Source organism: Sinohyriopsis cumingii, chromosome 17 (assembly GCF_028554795.1).
Source record: "Sinohyriopsis cumingii isolate HCF-2022 chromosome 17, ASM2855479v2, whole genome shotgun sequence".
NCBI classification, from domain to species: domain Eukaryota; kingdom Metazoa; phylum Mollusca; class Bivalvia; order Unionida; family Unionidae; genus Sinohyriopsis; species Sinohyriopsis cumingii.
In genome coordinates this window covers 35593116-35617309 of record NC_142977.1, presented here as the reverse complement: position 1 = coordinate 35617309, position 24194 = coordinate 35593116, and the positions used below count along the sequence as shown (strand labels likewise).

General features: G+C 36.1%; 1 protein-coding gene across 1 annotated transcript in view; it reads left to right on the top strand.

Moving 5' to 3' along the window:
* The window catches only part of LOC149778420 (transforming growth factor beta receptor type 3-like), a 159829-nt gene that overhangs the window by 83924 nt on the left and 51711 nt on the right, over window positions 1-24194 (top strand). The window contains exons 5-8 of the mRNA XM_089939243.1: window positions 14510-14696; window positions 15108-15228; window positions 19963-20143; window positions 22457-22637. Coding sequence (XP_089795369.1) covers window positions 14510-14696; window positions 15108-15228; window positions 19963-20143; window positions 22457-22637 — 670 coding nt within the window. The remainder of the gene's footprint in view (window positions 1-14509; window positions 14697-15107; window positions 15229-19962; window positions 20144-22456; window positions 22638-24194) is intronic.

Genomic DNA, 24194 nt, shown 5'->3' with positions numbered 1-24194 from the left:
ATTGAGCAAAATCTTTATTGATTACCTTTACCTAACCCTTTGGGAACCTTGAACGCTGCTATGGATCTGGTTCCTTTAGAATATCTCCATAGAGCTGGAGGGCATAATTCCCTCCACATCTACAGCCTAGAAATTAAAGCTGTATTTCTAGTTTTGCAAGGGTGCACCAACATTAAGAGGTCAATGTATCATGGTCTCCTTGGACAACACATGTCGTTGTGCATCTCTGACATCAAGGAGGCACTCAGGCCCCTTCTCTTTGTGTGTAGGTCTGGAACCGACTCCCATGGGCCAACTCATAGAACATCGCCTCAAAGTTTGCCACATTTTGGGAATAGGAATGTTTTAGCAGACAGTTTTTTTCAGATCTGGCAAAAGAGTCATCAAAGAATGGACTCATCACTGCACCAAAACAGTTCTTTTTCTCACAATGTGTGAAAGTCTCTGGTGGATATCTTTGTGACCAGGCTTAACAAAGATATCCTTTTTATGTCTCTCCAGTCATGGACCAGAGAGCATTGGCAGTGGATGAACTCAGCTTCCAGTGGGATCGTCCATCTATGCCTTGACACCATTCTGAATGCAACCTCAGGTTGTAGAGATAGAATCTCCACTGATCATATTTTGATCATAGCCCAACTATGGCACTAATGATCATGGTGATGCAATTTTCTAGACCTGGCGATAGATCACCCCAGGTATACAATACATCACACCCCACCTCTAGCTCCCTACTGTACCTTGGAAGACGGCTCCCTCCTACACAAGCCACACATTCTTCCCATTCACACATGGCTCAGATCAGGTGATTATCTGCTGGAACAAATGTTTGGGTCAGGTTGCTAGTTGCATTATTCAGGCCAGGAGAGGTTAAACATCCTTTGATGCCAGGTAAATAATCTTCTGTGGTTTTTGCAGTATGAAACACGATCCTAGCTGTCCTTCTGTAACTTACATTACTGATTTTCTTTGTTTCTTTTCAAGAACAGAAGATAATCAGTATCAACTATCAGTGGCTATGGAGGTGTCATTTCCTACACACTTAAATTCTCTCAGGGCTTAGCAGTTGGTTTGGATTCACACCAAAAAGAAAAGAGGAGAATGGGATGTTGAGATTGCACAGATTAAAATACTTCTTTTTCAAGTCGGGCCTTAACATATATTGTCCGCAGAGAGGAATGTTATATTGAACTTGGCTCATCAATGGGTTTTACTATAGTTATTATGGTTGCAGCAACCAGATGTGTCAGTGGACTGTTCATTTTTCCCCAGATGCCTGGGTTAACTTTTGGGGTTCCAATTTTTTGCACTTTGGGAAATTTTGTATTTGTTAGCTGTTTGGTTAGTTTTACAATGGGATGTTGCTGCAGCATTAATTAGCTGTGCTGGAGACAGATATTTTATCCCTTAATTGGAGAACTTAAAAGTATAGACAACTCTTGTGCATCATCCATTAAATCAGTGTCATTTATTGAAGCAAGTGAATTTTCATCACACCTTGGCTTCATTCAGATTTCCTGCTTGGATACATTTTAAACATCTCCAAAGTGGAGTGCAGGAATTTGGTAGGGAGTTCTCAGGGACAGCAGTTAACATGTTTTCTTCTCTGTCTTAAATACATCCATCATTTTTTTCTCTGACAGCACTATTATCACGTGTCATTATGATAAAGGTTAACTCTTAGCAGTTTACAAAATGTGACATTTTTTTGGGGTTAATTTGTTAAAGACAAATAAATTCTGCCCTGTTTACCTTTTTTGGTCACTAACCCCCACTGTGATAGTTGTTTTAGCCATCTACAGCATAATTCTTGGAAGGATTATCTTCCTTCATGCATGTTTTTGTTGGTTTTGACAACAATGCACTTCGTTTTATATGTGGTTTGCCTTTTTTTGGCATCTTTATTATTATAACCTTTTCCAGATTTTTAGTTTTTTTGCAGTTCCTCATCAAGCTCCAATATCGTTAATATGGAACCTCCGAAAGTGATGTTTCTGTATCAGACACTGAATGACAGGACTTAGTCCTTGCTGGCAGCAATAAACTTTGTATTAAAGTTGTCATGTTTGGGGAATTTTAAATAAACATCATTTGAGGTTAGTTGCTCAGTTAGATGTAAAAGGAAAAATAAATTTGAGAAAATTAGTAGATATTATTTTAATTTTCAAGAACACTGAATAAACTACTGACCACACGGTTGTTTCAGTGTCTGCATACTTGTACCCTCTCATTTAGTGCAAAGTGAGAAGATGACTTGTTGAGGGTAAACAGTGGGTTTTGTGTGACTGTCACATGATTTGTTTTGTCTTTAAAGGCTTATGAAAAATAATGGTGCCAGTATGTCAACCATGGCAGTCATTTAAAAAATCTTGTTATTGCCACCCCTGAACAAAACAGAACATGATAGAAATATGGTTTTTGATGTCTACTTGGTCCTAAATGAAAATAGTGTGGCCCAGGTATCCAATATGGTAATCGCAGTGGTCTTCTTAATGGAGGCTGCTGTATGTATCACAGTGATCTTAATGGAGGCTGCTGTATGTATTTGTTGCTATTCTGTTTGAATGGATTGTCTTAATGGAGGCTGCTGTATGTATTTGTTGCTATGGGGGTGCTCACCAATTAATATGTACTTTAGAGAGAGTGACGTATGTAAGGTGAAGTAGTTTGCATTTAAAACATGCACAATGGAGAGAATGTTGTCATACCTATATGCTACAGTAATGTAATGTGGATGATATTTCTTTGGATATTGTACTTTTGGAAATTTTACATGATTTAAGCACACTGCTAACTAAAATGACTGCTCCCTTGTGTTAAAAAATCAGCTTGAATTAGTCTAAAGTACACAATACATAGCAGCTATTAAAATAGGGGAAATGAATTTTGCCAGACTAGACAATGCCAGCTTCTGAAAGTGCAACGAATGAATTACCAAATATCTAAAATGTAAAAAAAGTTATCAGCTCTTTTCTATACAATTTACCTCTGAAGTTCAGGAAGTGAAAATGACCAAGTAGAGCTAGCACTTTTTTGAAAAGTGCACATTTGAAGTAAGGCCAAACTGTACACTCTATAACCCATAGTACATCCATCAATCGTACACCAAAATAAAGGGAATTAAAGGTTCTTTTAATTATACCTAAGATATACAAGGTCTTTTTTAAATAGCCAGTATAACCAGTGAGGAAAGCCGGGGAAATTCTTTTTCTTTAAAATCCTAACCCTATGGAAAATGCGAAACTGTATAGCGCAACTATTCTGCTTGAATGGATTTTCTTCTTAATGGAGGCTGCTGTATGTATCACAGTGGTCTTCTTAATATAGGCTGCTGTATGTGTATTTGTTGCTATTCTGTTTGAATGGATTGTCATATCAACATGGCATTTTCACAAAGATACAATGTCTGGTTGGCTCTAAATGTAAATTTTACCAAACTAACATCCAAATGGCCACCACAGAAGCCATTTTTATCATCTTGTTATTGCTATTCGTCTGGTATGGAAAGTCAGATCAGCATGGGGTTTTCACTGGGTCAGTATTTAGGGTGAATAGCTTTTTTTGTTCTTACAGGGGTACTGAAATCCATTGTTCATATTGTCCAGGTCAGAAATTTGTTCTTTCAGATGAGCAACTTTTGCAAGGTTAATTTTCAGTGGATAACTGTGGCCCGTAACTTAAAAGGGCAGTAGTTCCCATTTTGTCTGAGTGTCATGTTTACCCCGACCCAGAGTAGCCCAGTTCAAACATGTATAATCAAAGTAATTCTGACAGGCCATTGTTTGATGTCAAACATTGCCGAAGGCTAGCACTAATCCGTTACATAAGATTGTTGTGGCTAGAATCGAAGGACCGGACATCGGAGTTGCGAAGTCACAGACAGCCAGTTATCACCTAGGTGTCGAAATGTTTCCAAGATCAAAAGAAATTGCCTGAAGAAGTGGGAGTGTCCTAACTTCTTTCCCCTGCAAACAGACAGACAGGTTGAACTGGCCGCTAAGACGATTGGACAGGGGCACAGCGCCACCCAATCAGAATCGAGATGGGGGGGGGAGACCTTGATTTGGGTAGAATGATATCCCCGCGTTTTCCGGCAAAAGTTAGTTTGCTGAGAGAAATTACCCAGAGAAGAGGTTAGCGTAACTCCGTATAGCCATTCGTTATTGGCAGGAAAAAAATCTTAGAGCAGAAAATTCTGAGTAGAAAGCTTCAAATAAGGAAGCTTTGAGGGACAGACCAGTTTTAGTTTGGTCCCGTAGTCTCAGATAGAGAGACGGAGGAAAAGAGAAGAAAGGAGAGAACTCAGGACAAGTTGAAGTCTAGGAGCGAATTGGAGGAGGAGATAGTAGAGACGGAGGAAAGGAGAAGAAAGGAGAGAAGTCAGGAGAAGTTGAAGTCTGGAAGCGAAATTGTAGGAGGAGATAGTAGAGAGGGAAACGGAGACAAAGGAGGAGTTAAAGGAACGGAAAGAAGGAAGGAATCAGCGGGAAAGAAATAGATGAGTAGATGCAAGGACGGGGGAAAATCGAACTCACGCTGTAAATCACGGGATGAATTAGGCTGTCACTTGGTCGAGGGAAAGACGAGTGATTGGAAGTTATCGTTTTAAATTATCAAATTTATTAAATTGTTATTGATTGAATTTCATCTTCGTGTCCTCTATAATTTAACCATCGGCATTGCTGACTGGGGGCTCAGAGCTGTAAATCTATCTCGTCACTAATTTAACTTTCTAACCTAACGAGCCAGGGTGGAACTTTCATCATAATTTAATTAAATTATATTGGAAGAACCCCACCCCAATACGTGCAAACGTCACACTGAGTGATGTTTATACAGTGCCAGTCATACTAATACCAGCAAGCACCATATGGGTACATTGTATATTTATTTAGTGTATGCTGAAATTTATTGATTAGGACTGAAGTTGGCCACAGCTTCTAAAGAAACAAGCAATTGAAGCAGACAGTACTGGTTTAGGCAACATCTTTTGGGGGTTACATCAGAATGAATTAATTGGCTGGAGGATAGGGCTTCCCCAAGGAATCTGTTATTTTTAACCAATTGCTGGACGTCTTGAAACAATTACGTGTGACTATAATGAATTTTCCTGGGAATTCATCTGGATGGTTTGTTTTCTTATAAAGCTTTGGCTGAATGGTGAAAAGGTTAATGAAAAATCAAGAAAATGGGCTAAAAATAAACTAGACAATTAAATGGAATACAATTATAAAAGAAAATGTGAGTTTGACAATTCTTGGCTGCAGGAGTTTCTCTGGCTCAAGGCCAACAAAGATTGAACAATCGTATATTGTAGTACACATAAAAGATACCCCTCTACTGCAGACAAAACCAGTGGATTATTTGCAGGACAGGTTATTGCCAGGAAAGATACACTGTTAACTCACCAAAAAAGTGCAAAGCACAATTAATATCAGTTAAAATTCGATAATGAACAGCCATATCTGAGAAGACGTTGTGGATGATTTTGACTTATGAGCCATAATCAGCATTACAAGAAACTGTTCAACACAGCATATGCCATAGCAAAGCAGAGGAAATCTTTTTCAGACTAAATTTCTTTGTGAGTTTCAAATCAGATATAAGAGTTGAACCTGGAACTGATCACATCAACTGAACCACTTAATAGATTTCATCAACAGTATATCTGATGTACTACTGAAAAATGTACTACTGAAAAATGACAAGGATAAAAAATCTGGAGCTAAATTCATATTCATCCTTTCAGATGCTATTACATTGGTTATGGACCACAAACACATTCTTCTTAGATTTCTACACACTGGCCAAAATGAGACAAGTTGAAATATCCAGTATATTTTACATGTTGCAGATTCCTACTGCATGCATATATATGCTACAGCTTAATAAAAGTAAACATTTTAACAGTCCTGTCTTCCAGTATTCTTTTTAACTATGAAAATATGGAGAAGTGGGTCTTTTATACTTACAAGTCAATTTTTTCATTAACTTGTCCATGGACAACATGACTTTGACAAAATTTCTGTCGTATATGAAAATTACACTGATCAGGTATCCAACCAGTGGCCATCTTTAAAATCATATTGCTACTCCTCCTAGATGGCAAGTCACATCAACATTGGGTTTCACTAGAAGACTTAAGTAGTTGGTACTGAACGGAAATGGTGCTGATCTGAGATCCAGTATGAACAGGTTGGCAGCCATCTTAAAATTTTGTTATTGCAACTTCTAAATGGAAATTCATGTTGGCAACAAGGGACTACTTATAGTATCTAGTTAGTGCTGATCTGACTTCAAATATGACTGCCAAGGAAGAAAGAGCCTACTGGGGCTGCCACATTGAGTCATTGTTTATGTACTGATACAAGCGACAGACAGTGCTGCTATTTTTGTTACTACTAACATTCTTGCATATGAACAAGACTTGTTGGGAACAGGCATTCCTGTTGTGATTGACATTTGTAGGTCATCAACATGAATGATGATTTTAGCAGTTTTTAAATATTTATTCAGATAGTTTCTCCTCCAGAAGTTCATGATGTTTGCTAAAAGGTGGTACCACTTTTCTGTGAACTAATTGCATACCTTTGATTGATAGATGTATGTTGCTGAGCTGTTTTTAAGTAGCTTGGGGTTTACACCACTTCAACATGGTGAACTTCCAACTGCACATACTTTCTCTTTGTCAAAAAAGTTGCTGGCATAAAAAAAATTGGTGGCAGAGATTGGATGTTATGTTAATAAAAAGTACTGGTAATATTTGCTAGCTGTGACACTTAGGATATCACATACACATTCCAAGCATTATGTATCTAACATCAAGCAACACAGTGCAGGAATGAAGATTATCTAGGTTCTGCCTTGGCTACTGTACATGTAGTTGCACAAATATGTAAACATAGCTATTACATGCTTTTAATGTCTGTATGAGGAATAAGAGAAGTCTCGTTGAGATACAGATACACTATTTATACTGTTTTGACACATTTTTGGTCTTGACATATACTGTTTATACTGGTTTGACACATTTTGGTATTGACATATAGATACACTATACTGCTTTGACACAATTTTGGTCATGATATACACGATTTATACTGCTTTGACACATGTTTATCTCCTTGACATACAGATACACTATTTATACTGCTTTGACACATGTTTATCTCCTTGACATACAGATACACTATTTATACTGCTTTGACACATGTTTATCTCCTTGACATACAGATACACTATTTATACTGCTTTGACACAATTTTGGTCTTGATATACATTATTTATACTGCTTTGACACATGTTTATCTCTTTGACATACAGATACACTATTTATACTGCTTTGACATGTTTTGGTCTTCTTGACATACAGATATATTATTATGCTGCTTTGACATATTTTGGTTTTGACATATACTATTTATACCACTTTGACACATTTTGGTCTTTTTCATACACTATTTATACCACTTTGACAGTTGAGAATATAATGTGCATCAGAAAGACACAAGGGTTTTAGAGTGTGGATTCCAGCTGAAAAATTTGGGTCTGTATTTGTTGGCATAATGTGCTAGTAGATGATGTCTGTGTTTTGTGCATGAAATGATTGACATAAAAAGCTTAAGCACAAATCATTTTTCAGACACAGACCCATGGTAAGTGGTGTAAAAATCACTTGCCCAACAAGGCCATATTTGTTACTGGTGATAGACCAGACAAGCTTATAAGATGGTTTATTGTCCAGTGTCCATTCACCTGTTAGCACAAGTTTTTTGTATTACTCCTCCTAAATGACTTTGATATGTATCTTTACACACACACATTCATCCCATGGTCTACTTGGCCATAGTTGAAAACAGTACTGCTTGCACATCCAATATGGCAGCAGCTGAGGTCATCTTAAAATCATGTTATCTGAATGGATAGTCATATCAACATGTTTTTTTTATTGTTTTTTTTTTACCGAAGTCTGATTAGTCTTAAATGAAATTTGTGCCAGTATGACATCCATTATGGCCATCATGGCAGCCATCTTGACAGTATTGGTGTTGCTGCTTCTTCTGAATGGATGATCTGGTATCCATTGTTGTGGCCATCTTGAAAATCATCTTATTCCAACTCCTCCTGAACAGAAAGATGTTTATTGATGTGGGATTTTCACCAAGACTTCCTATTATGTCCAATTGGTCTTAAATTAACATGCTGTCAATCTGACATCCATTATGGTAACCAAACAGTGGCAATCTTAAAAATCTTGTTGCTGTTCCTCCTGAATGGGTGGTCATATTAACATGAGGTTTTCACTAAAAGATATGCCTGGTACTCCCTGCATGAAAATGGTACACATCTGGGATCTGATATGACTGCCAGTGGTCAGTATGAAAATCATGTTATCACTACTTCTCCTTAATGAATGGTCATATCATCATAGGGCTTTCATTAAATGGCTTCTTATGCTTTTGCTATTATGTAATGGCAGATCCAGGTTTTTGCTTTTCTTGTGTGTATTCTCAATAAATAATGGCAGGGTCTGTTCTGTTATTAATTGGGTTATTCTCTTTAATCAATGACAGGGTCTTTGCTGTTATTAATTGGGTGTATTTTCATTAATCAGTGCCAGGGTCTGTTCTGTTATTTATTGGGTGTTTTCTCATTAATTAATGACAGGGTCTGTGCTGTTATTAATAGGGTTATTCTCATTAATCAATGGCAGGGTCTGTTCTGTTATTAATTGGGCTATTCTCATTAATCAGTGGCAGGATCTGTGCTGTTATTAATTGGGTGTAATAATTGGACATATTCTCAATATTCATTGGCAGCATCAGTGCTGTTATAAATTGGGTTTATTCTCATTAATTAATGACAGGGTTTGTGCTGTTATTGTGTGAATTCTCATTATTTAATGACATTGTATGTGCTTTTATTAACTGTGTGAATTCTCATTATTTAATGACATTGTATGTGCTGTTATTAATTGTGTGAATTATCATTATTTAATGACATTGTATGTACTGTTATTAATTGGGTGTATTCTCATTAATTAATGACAGGGTCTGTGCTGTTATTGTTTGAATTATCATTATTTAATAACATTGTATGTGCTGTTATTAATTGGGTGTATTCTCATTAATTAATGACAGGGTCTGTGCTGTTATTGTGTGAATTCTCATTAATTAATGACAGCATCTGTGCTATTATTGTGTGAATTCTCATTATTTAATGACAGAGTCTGTGCTGTTATTAATTTTGTAAATTATCATTATTTAATGACATTGTATGTGCTGTTATTAATTGGGTGTATTCTCATTATTTAATGACAGGGTCTGTGCTGTTATTAATTGAGTATATTCTTATTCATTAATGACATTGTATGTGCTGTTATTAATTGGGTGTATTCTCATTAATTAATGACAGAATCTGTGCTGTTATTGTGTTAATTCTCATTAATTAATGACAGCATCTGTGCTGTTATTAATTGTGTGAATTCTCATTAATTAATGACATTGTGTGTGCTGTTATTAATTGGGTGTATTTTCATTAATTAATGACAGGGTCTGTGCTGTTATTAATTGGGTTATTCTCATTAATCACTGGCAGGATTGGTGCTGTTATTAATTGGGTGTATTCTCATTGATTAATGACAGGGTCTGTGCTGTTATTAATTGGGTGTATTCTCATTACATAATGGCAGCATTAGTGCTGTTATTAATTGGATTTATTCTCATCAATCAATGGCAGGGTCTGTTGCTGTTATTAATTGTATGCTGGCCTGTCATTGTATGACAAATCTTTTACATAATTGTTCATAGCTGGGTACTGACCCATTATGTAACTGCATAGTTGATTCGGTGCTGTTCATAGTTGGTGCTTGCCCATTTTGTGATGTTAGATCTATATGCTGTTCTCATTTTGGTGTTGGCATGTTATGCAGTTTAGTTTGTTCTTAGCTGCTCCCTGTGCATGAGTGAACATGGCATTTTTGGCCAGTCCTGAACCAACTTGAAGCATGGGCAATTCACCTTTGGGTTATTTTTACTACAAAGGGGCATTCTTATGCAGCCAAATGCTTTATTCCTACAGTGACATCATTCAGGGTAGTATCTAAAACAATTGTGTCCACCAGTCTGCAGTTTCTCTTGTCCAGTATTTTTTACTACATCGTTAATCCATAAAAAAAATTCTTAAAAGTTTCTTCTTTAATTATGCCAAAAGTAGAGTTGGAGGGAATGGAAGTAAAGCATATACTAGCAATTTGTTAAGTGTTTTTTATTTTCCTAATTGAGTTAATTTAGGTATGTGGAGATCCAGATAATAATGCAAAGTAGTGCATTCTTTTTCTTCATATCTGTTCAAAATTTAATAGCTGAATGAGATGCTTTTTAAGTACATTGAATACATTTTGAAGTTTGATATTCTATATCTACCCTGAATCAGAGAAATCTTCTGGAAGTTGTGGGTTTTTTTAAGTGTTCGCTGGTAGCTGCAAGTAGATAGCTATATGTTGCCTTGTTGGCCAGGACTGTTATAATGGAGGTACCAGCTGATCATTTTTGGTGCAGAAGTTCAAGACCTGCTTCATTTAACTTAGCAGTCACAAATCTCCACCAAGATGGGGGGGGGGTACTACAAGGGGAACTGTAATTGTCCCACTAGGATGCTTGAATGAGGTTAATAATAACTGTACAAGCCTGAGCTGTAAGTTTAATAATAACTGTACCAGACTGAGCTGTAAGTTTAATAATAACTGTACCAGCCTGAGCTGTAAGTTTAATAATAACTGTACCAGACTGAGCTGTAAGTTTAATAATAACTGTACCAGCCTGAGCTGTAAGTTTAATAATAACTGTACCAGCCTGAGCTGTAAGTTTAATAATAACTGTACAAGCCTGAGCTGTAAGTTTAATAATAACTGTACCAGCCTGAGCTGTAAGTTTAATAATAACTGTACAAGCCTGAGCTGTAAGTTTAATAATAACTGTACCAGCCTGAGCTGTAAGTTTAATAATGACTGTACCAGCCTGAGCTGTAAGGTTAATAATAACTGTATGACTAAGCTGTAAGGTTAAGAATAACTGTACTAGACTGAGCTTTAAGGTTAATAATAACTACCAGACTGAGTTTAAGGTTAATAATAACTACCAGACTGAGCCATAAGGTTAATAATAACTGTACCAGACTGAGTTTAAGGTTAATAATAACTACCAGACTGAGCTTTAAGGTTAATAATAACTACGAGACTGAGCTTTAAGGTTAATAATAACTACCAGACTGAGCTTTAAGGTTAATAATAACTACCAGACTGAGCTTTAAGGTTAATAATAACTACGAGACTGAGCTTTAAGGTTAATAATAACTACAAAACTGAGCTTTAAGGTTAATAATAACTACGAGACTGAGCTTTAAGGTTAATAATAACTACCAGACTGAGCTTTAAGGTTAATAATAACTACGAGACTGAGCTTTAAGGTTAATAATAACTACCAGACTGAGCTTTAAGGTTAATAATAACTACCAGACTGAGCTTTAAGGTTAATAATAACTACGAGACTGAGCTTTAAGGTTAATAATAACTACCAGACTGAGCTTTAAGGTTAATAATAACTACCAGACTGAGCTTTAAGGTTAATAATAACTACGAGACTGAGCTTTAAGGTTAATAATAACTACCAGACTGAGTTTAAGGTTAATAATAACTACGAGACTGAGTTTAAGGTTAATAATAACTACCAGACTGAGCCATAAGGTTAATAATAACTGTACCAGACTGAGCTGTAAACTGTTGTTTTACATTAGGCATTTTCTAGAAGGGCGATATCCATTGAACATAGTGCTAATGTTACATTCAATATTAGCCGACCATGGCAGCCTTCTTGAAAATTCTTGTTATCCAGCTCTTTCTGATGAAACATCATACTGTCATTGGAGTTTCAACAGAAGATTTCGTAAGATGTCTAGATGGTCCTAAATAAAAATGATGATTGCTCCTTGACATTCAATATGTGATTCAATATGTGACAATCTTTCTTCCAATATGGCTCTGATGGTTTCAGCACTTAGCAGTTTAATAGAAGAAATGCAGTAGAAGGGATTCGCTTTTTTTTAATGTCTTGCATGTCCAGTCACAAGGTTGAACATTAAATTTCAACATCATTCTAGTCTGAATTTATTTTTGGCATGATGCTATTTATAATTGTTGCCAGAGACTATTACTGTAAATGTCATACGGGTCATGTAGGCACATTTACTAAAATTTCAATTTTTGTTCTAAAATTTACTGCTAAACTAGTTTAACCAAAGCCTTTTTAATCCTGAATATTGAATGGTATGTTAATGTAGATGAGTTGTAGTGAGTATAATACTATTGTACCAAAATTAGTTCACTGTAACTAAATGTCATACTTCACTGACATCAATTAGGTTTTGTGTTTAGATCAGCATTTTTTTTAAAAAGTTAACCAGGAATCATGGAACTTGTAGCTGATGATTGGTGTTGGTGATTTCAGTATCAACTATTTTATCCAGTGTAGGTCACTTTTGACCCAATTTTCATGATTATGTAACTTGGTTATGTTTTGAGTTGGTTTTCTCAACCATTATTAGCCATTGGGACATGTAACTTGGCTTTCTTGCCAAAGTAAGTTATTGACTGAAAATTTCTTGTATCAGTGACATAGGGTCATTTTTGTATGTAACTTTAGATTTTCGTGCATGTTTACTGTATGATCAATACAAAAAAGTTGGTGATGGGGTATTCATCGCTATAAACTGCCACACTGCAGACATCGTAGTGATATGACTGAAATTTGTTTAAAGCTACATTAAAAATCCAAATCATGCACACAAACACAAACTTGGAATATGGCATCATTGAGCAGTGTCTTTATCTTCCACTCTTTCATGTATTTATTCATGAGCTAGGGCATTTGAAAACCCTTTGTATTCAAGAGATTTGTTTTAAAAATGGAGCGATCTATCTCTCTGTATGCTTGTATGTGTGTACTGTTCTTGAACTCCTCCTTCACTGTTCAAGTCCTTTGCATGAAACTTGGGTCAGTGATGGTCATATGGGTGTAGATTAGACTTTGAATTTTGATCATACCGATGGGGGTGGGGCCTGGGAGATATGGGTGATTTTATATAAATTTCAAGTAACTTCCAAACTATATGTCTTATATGCCTGAAAGTTTGAATAAGTATTCAGTGATCCAATAATGTGTCTGACTGGGACTTTTGATAAATATTCAGTGATCCGATGATGTGTCAGCCTGGGACCTTTAATAAGTATTCAGTGATTCAATGATGTGTCAGACTGGGACCTTTGATAAGTATTCAGTGATCCAATGTCTGATAAATATTCAATGATCCAATGATGTGTCAGACTGGGACCTTTGATAAGTATTCAGTGATCCAATGATGCATCAGACTGGGACTTCTGTGTAATGCCTTAAGGACTTTACTTTCCCTTTGGTAATAACCAAGATACCCTATAATCATGTACAGATTTACTGTAAAGACAAATGTGTACATACAACTGACATTGATGCCAGAGTCCATCCCAACATCCTCTGACTTTTTCCTGGGGTTACAACATGGAAACTGTTGATATCCCAACCTTGTAGCTACATACGATTTGCCCCAGGCATAGAGATTACATCATGACTGTCACCTGCTAGATGGTGATGTTAAACATGACATCAGTTTTAATTCAGAATACATATTTTTGGAAACTGAAGAATATTGAAGCAATATTGAAACAAAATAAATGCAATATAGGACATGTGCTTTAAATTTACATTGTTATAATGGTAATGAAATAAAATTTCAAATTTTCATTCATGAAGAAAGTCGTATCAACTTGTTGTCACCAGAAGTCCTTGTATGATGTCTAGTTGGACCCAAATGAAAATGGTGCCAACCTGATGATAAATATTCTCTGTCAATCTTAAAAATCTTGTATACCTATGTTTCATTGATAGATAGTAATATCAACATGCTACTTCATGACAAAAGACTTTTTATGATATCTTGTTGGTCCTAAACGAAAATGTGCCAATCTGATACTGTATGGCCTCTATGGCATCCATCACAAAATCATATTGATATGGATTTTTCACTAAAAGCCTTCTGCAGGTGTTTCGTCCTAAATGAAAATGAGGCCAGTCTGTTATCCGTTATGGACACTATGGTGAGCATCATGAGCATCATGAAAATCTTGCTATCATTGATACTCCTGTTTTGGAGGGTCATATTGACATTCACCCAAAGACTTCAACTTTCTACTTGATCCTGAATGAAAATGGTGCTGTCTGACTGACATCTATTATGGGAGCCAGTCATAAAATCTTGCAATTACTCAGGAATATTAGAGATGGTTTCAACACTCAACAATTTAAAGGAAGAAACTTTTTTATGTTGGATTTCCTGTCTGACAGTTGTTCCTTTTAGAATCTTATTTTTTTTCCAGAAATGTGTATTGTTGGAAATTTATCAGATATATATTTGTTGACAGGTGTCCAGAGGCTCGGGTGTGAGGTTTCTTGGGAAACAACAGCCTCAAGAACCAAAAGTAGAGCGGGAGGGAGGAATTCCTCAGGACCCTCAGAGTTTCCTTGCCTGGGTTGAAAAGAAGTACAATGTGGTCACCTCCTTTTCTGAGTTCTTTCAGGGCAGCAGAATTATGCTCACTATTGGAAAAAGTAAGTTGCATTTGCCTTGGAACAGATTGTTCATTGCCAAATAAATGTTGGTTAGCTACAACATGTGTGAAAGATACATATTTTCTATATCTTAATGAGGGAGAATAAAATTAAGTTCATCACCATAATATCCTTGGGTATTTTTCAAGGATGAACCAGATAGCAACATTTTTGTTTTGAAGGAGGTAAATCAAAGATGTAATAACTACGAATGAAATTTGATGATTGTATCTTGATTCGAATGTTGCAATTTATGGGGTCCAATGTTTATTCAGGTTTTACTGTGTTTTTATTTGGTGATCTTTGAGAAATGAATGCATACTGTTTAAGCTGGATTTATCTGCATATTTCCAAAGTGGATCATCATCAGAGGACTTGTATTTCTTCTAATAACCTTGTTGTTCATTATAGAGGTGGACACATCCAAATGTATCCTTCAGGAAGATTCGGAGTTGTCAGCCACTGCTACCATGGAAATACAGCAGGAAATACAAGGCTGTATTGTCTCGGATCAGGACAAGTCTCCCAATAGGTAGGTTGGCTTCTGACATGATTGGTCATGGAATGGGATGTGATGGGTTTTTGTCATGCCAATGTTATTGTTAAGTGTGTCACAACAGTGTCTCTTTGGACACTGAAAATGTGAACCGTGTGCTTATTCCTTAAGCAGCAATGGTGGTACATATTGTCAACAACAGCACATGTTTGTGAGGTTGTGTAGTACATTACTTTGAGCCAGCTAAATTCGCATACAATAAGTCTAACTTCCTGTGTGCTTTAACAGATATTGACTTTTCAGTGACAGTTCATAGCTTATTCCCCTCCCCCCCCCCCCATTTTCCTTTCTCTTGCAATTACACCACTCATTCAGTAATTCATGCCTGGATAACTCATAAACCTACTTATAAGATGGGGTCAGTCTTGGATCCCATTCATTAAACTAGAAAATACCTCAAAATTAAGCAGTATTGGCTGAATGTGAAGACCATCAAAATTGGTACATGAAATTTTGATACATCATTCATTTCATGATCAAAAAGGGTGCCTAGTTCCTGAAAATTTGTATCAACATCTTGAAATTCTCAACTTTTAATAAAAAGTGATATATTTTCTTTTTTTCTTTTCTTCTAAACAACGTTCTCAGTGCACTTTAAAAAACAATATCTGAGGAAATATGCTGATGGCCCACAGTAACTCTTGTCCTCATTTATAATGCAGTCTATGTATTTGGGCCTTCAGTAACTCTTGTCCTCATTTATAATGCAGTCTATGTATTTGGGCCCGCACTAACCCTTGTCCTCATTTATAAAGCAGTCTATGTATTTGGGCCCTCAGTAAGTCTTGTCCTCATTTGTAATGCAGTCTATGTATTTGGGCCCGCAGTAACTCTTGTCCTCATTTATAAAGCAGTCTATGTATTTGGGCCCTCAGTAAGTCTTGTCCTCATTTGTAATGCAGTCTGTGTATTTGGGCCCTCAGTAACTCTTGTCCTCATTTATAATGCAGTCTATGTATTTGGACCCTCATTAACCCTGGTCCTCATTTATAATGCAGTCTGTGTATTTGTGCCCTCAGTAACTCTTGTCCTGATTTGTAATGCAATCTATGTATTTGGGCCCTCAGTAACCCTGGTCCTCATTTGTAATGCAGTCTATGTATTTGGGCCCTCAGTAACTCTTGTCATTTATAATGCAGTCTGTGTATTTGTGCCCTCAGTAACTCTTGTCTACATTTGTAATGCAGTCTATGTATTTGGGCCCTCAGTAACTCTTGTCCTCGTTTATAATGTAGTCTATGTATTTGGGCCCTCAGTAAGTCTTGTCCTCATTTGTAATGCAGTCTATGTATTTGGGCCCGCAGTAACTCTTGTCCTCATTTATAAAGCAGTCTATGTATTTGGGCCCTCAGTAACTCTTGTCTACATTTGTAATGCAGTCTATGTATTTGGGCCCTCAGTAACTCTTGTCTACATTTGTAATGCAGTCTATGTATTTGGGCCCTCAGTAACTCTTGTCCTCGTTTATAATGTAGTCTATGTATTTGGGCCCTCAGTAAGTCTTGTCCTCATTTGTAATGCAGTCTATGTATTTGGGCCCGCAGTAACTCTTGTCCTCGTTTATAATGTAGTCTATGTATTTGGGCCCTCAGTAACTCTTGTCCTCGTTTATAATGTAGTCTATGTATTTGGGCCTTCAGTAACTCTTGTCCTCGTTTATAATGTAGTCTATGTATTTGGGCCCTCAGTAAGTCTTGTCCTCATTTGTAATGCAGTCTGTGTATTTGGACCTCATTGTGCGCAACTTATCAAGAGAGATGTGTAAATCAGTATTATACTATTTTTAATTTGACTGTTGTTTTGCATACAAGATTTTCTTTCAACTACCAAGAATGTTATTTGCCAGCTTTTGCATGTAGAGGTTTTATTGACTTTATTTTAAGTAAACAGATGAGGCTTGCTATACACCAATTCATTTTGCTTACTTCATTTTTATGCCATTTATAATTAAGATATAACATTCAATTTGTGCCACTGTGTTCATTTGTATGCCATCACTGGCACCATTTGCTGTGACAAACATACAGTTCACGTACATGCATACATGCACATCTCTTCACTCGCCGAGATAATTATGTGTAAATAGTCATTACTTTAAAACTTGGAATTATAATATGCCCAAAAACTTCCTCAGTTTACAAGGATCCTGTGGTATAAATTACTTTTGATTTACATCAATTTTTAATTTATGCTATAATCTCAGGAAAGCTTATATGGCATAAATCGATGATCACATGTATCACATTTGGACAAAGAAGAAATTGCATTTATCTCATTTATTGGATGATGATTTGATAATTGAAATACTGAATAATGCTAATGAAGCATGGACCTTATTAACCCTTTACCTCGTAGAGTATGGTTTTTTAGGCAGTTGATATACATGTACCAAAGTTACACAGTGCAGTGCACTATAAATAGAACACCTGTTATGTATTTGACTCCATACACATAGACCCGCCTGTTAACTGTTAAGCAGTGTAGTGTATGTTAGGTTTAACAGCAATTTTAACCATTTTACATTTTCAGTACACATATGTATAGAAAGATTTAAGAGTAAAATCCGACTATTATAGCTGTATAATTATTTCACTGAAGAATTTTTTATGTGCTTTAAAATCTTGAGAGAACTCGATCACCATCAAGCCAGTGAAGCCTTGTGACCAATTGAAGCTGCCATTTCGCATACTCGAAATTTACAAGTTCTTTGTCTGCGTCTACATCAGTAAATCATCTGAATTGGATAATTTGTAAAAACTAATTGTTGCCAACATCAGTATCAGAGACTTTACCCAAGTTATTGAAGCTTTCATAGTAGCAATTCTAATAGTGCAAACTCAAGAAAGCAATGAACAAAATCTGCAGCCTTCATTTTGGAGAGTGGAGAATATGACCCAGTTACTTTAAATAGCAGATTACGACCAGATCTTAAATGGTGACCACATGATCTGACATAATGGTGCTTCACATCAGTGACTAGTATCTAATAGGGGGTTTACCCTGAAGGTGGCGCCATGAAAACCCGCTAAAAATTGTTGATGTTTACACCAAGTGTCAAAAGGTGCTTCCATGAGAATGATTTTGAGGAATCAACCACGCTTCCATACGAATCGGGTAGAGGTGTCCAAAGGTGCTTTCATGACATTAGAGTAGAGGCATCCAAAGGTGCTTTCATGACATTGGAGTAGAGGCATCCAAAGGCGCTTTCATGACATTGGAGTAGAGGTATCCAAAGGCGCTTGCATGATAATGGAGTAGAGGCATCCAAAGGTGCTTACATGAGGTAAAGGGTTAATATTTAGTATTAATAAGGTCCGTTATTTCATTAGCATTATATTAATGCTGCGTACACAAAAAAATCTGGAAAAATATAAAACCTGTATTAATTTATAAGTGCAATAATTTAGATAGCTTGGTACTCCACTTGCTGGGGTCATAACCTGACAGCTCAGCACAAGACAATTTCTCATAGAGGTACATCTGCCAAATAAGTGTACAGATAGTGCCTCTAAAATGGGCATGGTTCAAACCAGTAAAATCAGTAAACCATGCATGTATGCAAATGCAAGACTATTTTCTGGTTGTGTTGACACAAGCACCCATATGGAAACTAAAATCTGAAATTTGAAACATGGTAAAATCTACACAGCCTTACATATGCAGTGAATACTCTTCAGTATGATCTTCAGGCATGTACCATAATTTAGTGGTAATTATGAAAGAAGCCAATTAGTTAAATGAGATTCACTTGATCTTTTCAACATCAATCAACCCTACTGTTCATTTCTTGTACCATAAACTATGGCCAATAGGAATCTTGTGAACCAAGGCCTGGTGAGTGTAACTACAGTCTTAAGTAATTATGTTATTGTGCCATGTTAAGTTTAGTAATTATGCTATTGTGCCATGTTAAGTTAAGTAATTATGCTATTGTGCCATGTTAAGTTTAGTAATGATGCTATTGTGCCATGTTAAGTTTAGTAATTATGTTATTGTGCCATGTTAAGTAATTATGCTATTGTGCCATGTTAAATTTAGTAATTATGTTATTGTGCCATGTTAAGTAATTATGCTATTGTGCCATGTTAAATTTAGTAATTATGTTATTGTGCCATGTTAAGTAATTATGCTATTGTGCCATGTTAAGTAATTATGTTATTGATTTTCTTTCTCCAAAATTTGTGAATATTTTCAACATGTTAACATAATATATTTGTAAAAATGCATTTTTTGGAGTAACTGAATTTGTTTATTTCTGTTGGTGTCTAGGTATTTGGGAGAAAATGACATTTTTAAAAATGTCAGTGGCTTGCATGTCTGAGTGATTCAAAGTACTTCTGTCCATGGAATTGGAACCTCAGGCTTGGCCAGTATGGTTATGAGAAAGCTTGCAGTGGCTTTCCATTTGTTGGTGGTTCATACCAGGGGTTTCCAGGTTTTTTCATCCACCAATTATTCTGGCCACCATGCATTGTCTACCTGGTGCTTGAAAAGGGTCTTAAAACTACCCCCACCCCAGAAAACATTTTGGTCAATACTTAAATTTTTGGTTTTATAATGGCTTCTACTGTTCTCACAAAGTTGTTCTCAGTTGTGTCATAAATGTGTGGTTGGTAGTCACCACATAATTAAGAAAAGCAGTACCTCACAAAATGTTTTGGGAAATGATTAAAGTTTCAGAAAGGTCATTTAGAACTTTCTTATTTGCAGCTTAGCCTATGTGATCGAGCTGCAGCAGCCACCAGAGGGATCCAGCCAGAAGGTGGATCTTGAGATTACTGGACCGTCTCGTAGAGTCATCAACAAGGAGTTCAAGTTGGTCCTCAAGGCACCTAAAAATGTATCTTGGAACATCCAGACTCGAAAAGTACAAGGAAATATTAATATTGTGGTATGCATCAAATTATTATATCATTTGTCTGTGAAATTCTGGTCTGCAGTCACCAATATCAAAATAAATGCCTGGGGTTGGCATATCAATTAGCAGTCTTGCAGTTTGCAACCCACCCACCCCTAAAAAATAACAATCTGTTTTGTGCTTGGTTATTGTTGTGTATTATCCACCAAACTAATTCTAGTGTATGCAGACTGTATGTGACCAAGTTTTAGTATTATCCACCAAACTAATTCTAGTGTATGCAGACTGTATGTGACCAAGTTTTAATATTATCCATCAAACTAATTCTAGTGTATGCAGACTGTATGTGACTAAGTTTTAGTATTATCCACATAATTCTAGCGTATGCAGACTGTATGTGACCAAGTTTTAGTATTGTTCACTAAACTAATTCTAGTGTATGCTGACTGTATGTGACCAAGTTTTAGTATTATCCACCTAATTCTAATGTATGCAGACTGTATGTTACCATGTTTTAGTATTATCCACTAAACTAATTCTAGTGTATGCAGACTGTATGTGACCAAGTTTTAGTATTATCCACCTAATTCTAGTGTATGCAGGCTGTATGTGACCAAGTTTTAGTATTATCCACCTAATTCTAGTGTATACAGACTGTATGTGACCAAGTTTTAGTATTATCCACCTAATTCTTGTGTATGCAGGCTATGTGACCAAGTTTTAGTATTATCCACTGAACTAGTTCTAGTGTATGCAGACTGTATGTAACCATGTTTTTAGTATTATCCACCTAATTCTTGTGTATGCAGGCTATGTGACCAAGTTTTAATATTATCCACCAAACTAATTCTAGTGTATGCAGGCTGTATGTGACCAAGTTTTAGTATTGTCCACTAAACTAATTCTAGTGTATGCAGGCTGTATGTGACCAAGTTTTAGTATTATCCACCAAACTAATTCTAGTGTATGCAGGCTGTATGTGACCAAGTTTTAATATTATCCACCAAACTAATTCTAGTATATGCAGGCTGTATGTGACCAAGTTTTAGTATTGTCCACCAAACTAATTCTAGTGTATGCAGACTGTATGTTACCATGTTTTTAGTATTATCCACCTAATTCTTGTGTATGCAGGCTGTATGTGACCAAGTTTTAGTATTGTCCACTAAACTAATTCAAGTGTATGCAGACTATGTGACCAAGTTTTATTATTATCAACGTCAGTGATTTTTTTTTTTAAAGTTTGAGATGAAAACTTTCACTTGAAAGGTTTTTCTCTTTTAATAAAGGGTAACATAATCTAATAATGTTTTATTGTTTCAGTTTTGTTCCCTACAGGTGATAAATGTTACACATGATATCAGTATCAATGGTCAAATTGGTAGAATGTGATGGTTTTCCGTTTTTCAGCAATTTAAGTCGCTTTGTGTAACTTGACCTTTTTATTTTATGATTTAATTGTATGTATGTAACTTGTGCATGTTATTTTATGAAGGTAAGAAAGGCATTCTTTCCAAAAGCAGTATTTAGTCCATCTTTCTTGACTTTGTAAAACTTTCTACACAAGCAATATTGGTTTTCATAACCATATGTACAAGGACATATAGAAAATATGCTGTGTTTGCTTATTTTAAATAAAATCTGATATTTATCCAGACTGTACTGGTTTATTTGTAATTTACAATGTCATGTACAGTCAGCTTTGTTAATATTTAAGAAAGCTGAAGTCTGTGTAACCATACCTTTGCTGAGTTATATCAGTGTGGATTGGGACTTGGCCCTATATTGGTGTGGATGGGGACTTGTCCCTGTATTGGTGTGGATAGGGACTTTGCACTGTTGGTGCAGATGGGGTCCTGGCCTGTATTAGTGTGGATGAGAACCTGGCTCAGTATTAGTGTGGATGGAGACCTGGCCATGTATTGGTGTGGATGGGGACCTGGCCCTGTATTAGTGTAGATGGGGACCTGGAACAGTATTGGTGTGGATGGAGACCTGGCCCTGTATTGGTGTGGATGTAAATTAATTTACATAGAATAGGTTTGAGTGGTGCCAAGTTTCAATAGTTACATAAAGGAAGTATAAAATTATTTAAAGCAGGGGAGGATAATTTTAGGGGTGATAGTAAATTAAAGGTTAGGAGTTTTGTGGATATTGGGCCAGGGCATTACTTTTACATTTAGTGTTGGTTCAGCTACTTACCAAGCTTGAATTAATTTAGATTTATTTTACAATAATAATGAAAGGTCATTGTTTAATTCATTGAAATTTATCATTTTTTAAATAAAAAGAAAATCTGTTTATTTTTTGACACCTTAATAATTGACATAATTTTTAAATGTGCAGTCAAATGGATATTCAATAGACATGACGGGAATTCGAATGAATACTGTGGGATACAGGACAGAGAAGATAGATGTATCAGGTGGAGAATTGGTGAGATGGGTTGATTACTACATTGGTCCTGTGGCATTGTACGCAGCTTTATCGACAGCCAACAAAGTTAAGCTAGTCCTACCTCCTGATGGTGAGTTTTATAGACTGTTGTTGGCTTGGAAATCATGGAATTTATAGAAACCTATCATGGAATTTATAGAAAACTTAGTATATTATTATAGTCCCCCTGCAAATGAAGTTTCTGGGGGATATAATGGAGTGAACATGTTCACTAGTCTATTTGTCCATCACACTTTTGTTTCCATTGATATTTCTTAAACTGTATTTACACTTCATGTCTCCTTCTAAACAATTTCAGTTATCTTCATGAGACTCTGTAATCTTTTGCATCATGACACAGACCTGCCAACTCTTACAATTTTGCCGTAAGTCTTAAGAAAATTACCCTTAAAATATGGACTTACGGCATACTAGCAAAAACTACGGACAATATGATCATTGCCAAAAAATCCTGATAATTGGTTCATCCATATTTAATTTGGATACAGGTTTCATCTTAGAATTAGTGAAATTAGTCAGGAAACCAGACTAACTTTACAGCAGCACCCAGATGCTTTAAAATGCACCTATTCATGCGAAGCGTCTGCATGGTCAAACTGTTGGTGTCCAGAAAACAATGCACGTTTAGGATGATAGGGAAAATAAATGTAAATAGTCAACACAGAAGAATAAAAAGGAGTATTCAGATTCTTGTGAATAAAAGCTGGAAAGGACACAATTACGTTTATTGGACATCGCATGCCAATTTGAATATATCTTGTGGTGGGAGATATGATTGTTGTCATGTGAAACGGAAAAGAATTTCCAAGAATTATGTCAAGTTGAAAGATAGCAGTGAGCCATTGAGCTGCATAGGGTTATGAACTAGAGTTTGTACTAGTGGCAAAATAAAGTTTATGCATACTTTACCAACTTTTCAGTTGAACATAATGTTTATCATCGATGCGTCAAACTTTTAATTATGTTTTCCAGCTTTACAATAGCAGTTATTGGTATTTTGTTACACCTTACTGAAAACTGGTCAATCTTACAGAAAAAAATAAACTGCCTTACTGAGACAGACTCATCAGGGTTGGCAGGTCTGATGACAGGATTGTGTATAGTGTAAAAAGAACAAGTTCTGTTTGATGAGCAGTTTAAGAGTTATCCACATTTTTAAAAAAAAATTGTCTTTGGAGCCTCTGTCACTTTCTTGACAGTTTGTCTTTAGAGATTCTACTTGGGCAAGTGCATGAATCATGTAGAATTTTTATGGAGAGCATTGATGCACATGAACTCCCTCGAATTATTTTAAAGTCGTACATATAAAAATGTAGTCTTTGCAGTACACAGTTTTCATTTAGCTGTTAACCCTTAAAGTGCTTGTTGTGACATAAGTGATGCTACCAGCAGAGGTCTTGTTGTGACATAATTGATGCTACCAGCAGAGGTCTTGTTGTGACATAAGTGATGCTACCAGGAGAGGTCTTGTTGTGATATAAGTGATGCTACCAGCAGAGGTCTTGTTGTGACATAAGTGATGCTACCAGCAGAGGTCTTATTGTGACATAAGTGATGCTACCAGCAGAGGTCTTGCTGTGATATAAGTGATGCTACCAGCAGAGGTCATGCTGTGATACAAGTCATG